The sequence below is a fragment of the Medicago truncatula genome, chromosome 3 (assembly GCF_003473485.1).
Source record: "Medicago truncatula cultivar Jemalong A17 chromosome 3, MtrunA17r5.0-ANR, whole genome shotgun sequence".
Taxonomy (NCBI): Eukaryota; Viridiplantae; Streptophyta; class Magnoliopsida; order Fabales; family Fabaceae; genus Medicago; species Medicago truncatula.
The window spans coordinates 29,567,557-29,570,402 of NC_053044.1; the positions used below are offsets into that span (position 1 = coordinate 29,567,557).

Consider the following 2,846-nt stretch of genomic DNA (forward strand, 5'->3'; position numbering starts at 1 on the left):
AAGTTTATCTCTCATAAAAAAAAGAATGTGGTTATTGGAAAATGATTGGTGAGCATTCTATATAGATGTATACATTTTGAGGGAGAAGATATATAGAGTGACATGATAGATATAATACTCCGTGAAGTGATAGAAAGAGAGAAATAGAAATCAAGCTAGGTGTTGAATAAGTGTTAAAAAATATAACGTGTTCAAATATCATTCTTGTTAGCTCTTACAAGGCTTAGTTCTTAGACCATACCTTTAAGATGGATGCATTTGTCAAAATATAACATAATGATGACATTAGTTCTTAAACAAAGGAAAGGAAAGAAGAGGGCAAATGATATTTTGATCCATAATTATGTGAGGCTTTCTGAATATAGTTTCTCAATAAATCGAAATTACAAAAACATTTTTAAATGTGTTTTCGATTAGTAATTTGATGAATCAAAATTACTAAAAGTTGATATATCAACGAAAGACACATAAGATGACTAAATTAATTAATAATAAAGTTACATTCAAGTATGTATTTGTAACTTTGATACATTCTGCTATTATAATGACATCGTTTCACACATTCAAAAATAAATAAATAATAAAAATTAGGGTCAAGATATTTCCAAGCTTTTATTTTTGTCCCCCCTTAACTTTTTTATTTCTTTATGAGATCATACTTTAAACCTCTCTTGGGTCTACAAAAAGAGCTCTTGTAGGTGGGATTTTGGTTAATTCATGAAAAGTATTGATTGAAAGTCCTTCATTTTTCAGTGCCTTTATGCACCACAAATCTTCAGGGCATGAGAGCAACTTCCAATGTGGAATGTGATGATTGAGTTCATCTCTTCCTCCAACTTCAGTCACAATAATCTTACACTTCTCATCTTTTCTCTCTTTAGCCATATTGTGCACAAATTGACATAGAGCTTTCACTAGTTTCCCTGAAAATGGCCCTTCATGATACACACCATACATAAAATAAAATCCAAAAGGGTTAAAGAAATCAGGTAAAGTAGGTAATTTTAAACATGGGAAAATTTTATCAATCAAGCACCAACTTTTTGTGTATAACAAACAACAAAAAGGTGCTTTTCCTATCTTTAACTTGAATATCTCACCACTATTCCATACACTAAGCATAGCCCAACTATTTGGCACTTGTCCATTAGGTCCAATATTAATATCATCTTTAAAACATGCCATCCATGTCCCCAAACTTAATTTATTCCTTAATATATTTCCTATATCATTAGGAAAAAACTCTGTGGACCCCATGAATCTTCTATAGAGTGATTCAGCTTGTTCAATTTTTAACCTAGATATTTCAATGTTGTTTGAGATTTTTAATGAGTGATGGTTCACAGGATTAACAAGAATAGATGGTGTCCTAAACTTTATGTAGTTAAACTTGTTCATGAAGAGATTGACTGAGGCATGATTATCTTTCTCTGTTGCCATGTATGCATAGTCCACATCATTGGAAATGAACCATTCTTCTAATGTTCTTACTAGGCTTGAACCAATGCCTTTTCTTCTATGATGTGGAGATACCCTTAAGCCTAGGACATACCCTACTTTTGCCAAATCCTTTGGTGGATGTCCTTGAACAGTTACAACTTTTATAGAGCCTTGAATGACACCAATCAATTCATTATCAAACTCTGCTACCTAACATCCAATTAAGAAGTTAGTGGTGGACATAATGATCAAAGAACTAGAAAACATGGTTTTAAATTGTGGTCCACATACGCAGTTGTGGCTGCACTTACGGTTTTAAATTGCGGATGCGATTATGTTGTGAACCTTTCTATTATAGTAAAATGCAGTTGATGTAGTCGAAATTGCAGTTGCAGTGACTTCAAAATCTTCAATATATATTGCGGCCACATTTGCAGTTGTAAACAGAAGTTTAAAACCATGGTGGCCGCAATATAAAGGGTTATGAGATTTATGCATCGTAACTGCAATTTCGACTACTTTAGCTGCATTTTGATGCAATATGAAGGTTCACATTATAACCACAACCACAATTTAAAATTATATAAGAAAGAACAAGGAGTATAAAATGGGATTGATCCATAAAAAGAAAAGAGGAAAAAAAAACAAGGGAAATCATAAATGAAGTTAGTATAGTTAATGATGTGTTATAGTAATAGTATATACCAGCATAATGTACATGGGACTGTTTCGAATCCTACAAATGGGGTCACCCAAAGTGTCTGTGAAGAGAAACACACTTTCTGATGGTCCTACCTCACATTTTCTCTCTAAATTTTCAACTTGAGCTCTATCAGCTGATTGACCCTCATAGCTTCTGATTCTAAACTTGTTGAATTCCATATCTAAGTGGAAGGAACTTGAAAGGTTTTTGATGTGTTCTTGAATGAAATAAAAAGGTAAAAAAAAAAGGGAGCAAAGTAGCTTGGAAGTATACAAGATGCAAATAGCAAAGAAGTGCAACTAACAAGTGTAAGAGTTGAAATATAAATACTACAAGAATGGTTTGCATAAACTACATTATGATAATGATTTATATGGACGAAATAAAAAACAAAAAATGTAAAAGGAACTGTCAAAAAAATAATGTAAAAGGAGGTGGGAAGAGAGAGAAGGAAAAAGATTGGAAATTGAGAGAATGTTCTTTATGAGAATCATCAATAACCTCGGCTTCAATAATAATGTTAGACAAAAGTTTGATTAATAATAGAATGTGTTTTTTGTCTCTAGCTTTTTTGTGCCTAGTGGCCACTGGCCACTCATTAGGTTCAGGTAATGTTGTTGCTACTACTTTTTATTTTCTTTTTCACTCCTTAATGATTCATGGTCACTTAATTATGTCTTATGTGACACTTCAAACTATGTAA

The 2,846-nt window shown here is 32.3% G+C and overlaps 1 protein-coding gene across 1 annotated transcript; it reads right to left on the reverse strand.

The window, feature by feature from the left end:
* Positions 1 to 515: 515 nt before the first annotated feature.
* Positions 516 to 2,549, reverse strand: LOC25490953 (probable N-acetyltransferase HLS1-like). The gene is made up of 2 exons (XM_013604868.3): positions 2,146 to 2,549; positions 516 to 1,650 (listed from the first exon to the last, which is right to left on the reverse strand). The coding sequence occupies exons 1-2, from the start codon at positions 2,320 to 2,322 to the stop codon at positions 661 to 663; spliced, it is 1,167 nt and encodes a 388-aa protein (XP_013460322.1). The 5' UTR covers positions 2,323 to 2,549; the 3' UTR covers positions 516 to 660.
* Between the last annotated feature and the right edge of the window lie 297 nt (positions 2,550 to 2,846).

Excerpts from the sequence above, each read along its gene's own strand:
- LOC25490953 (XM_013604868.3), bottom strand. The coding sequence starts at position 2,322 with ATGGAATTCAACAAGTTTAGAATCAGAAGCTATGAGGGTCAATCAGCT. Across the intron at positions 1,651-2,145 it reads GTCCCATGTACATTATGCTG|GTAGCAGAGTTTGATAATGA; the intron begins GTATATACTATT and ends ATTGGATGTTAG.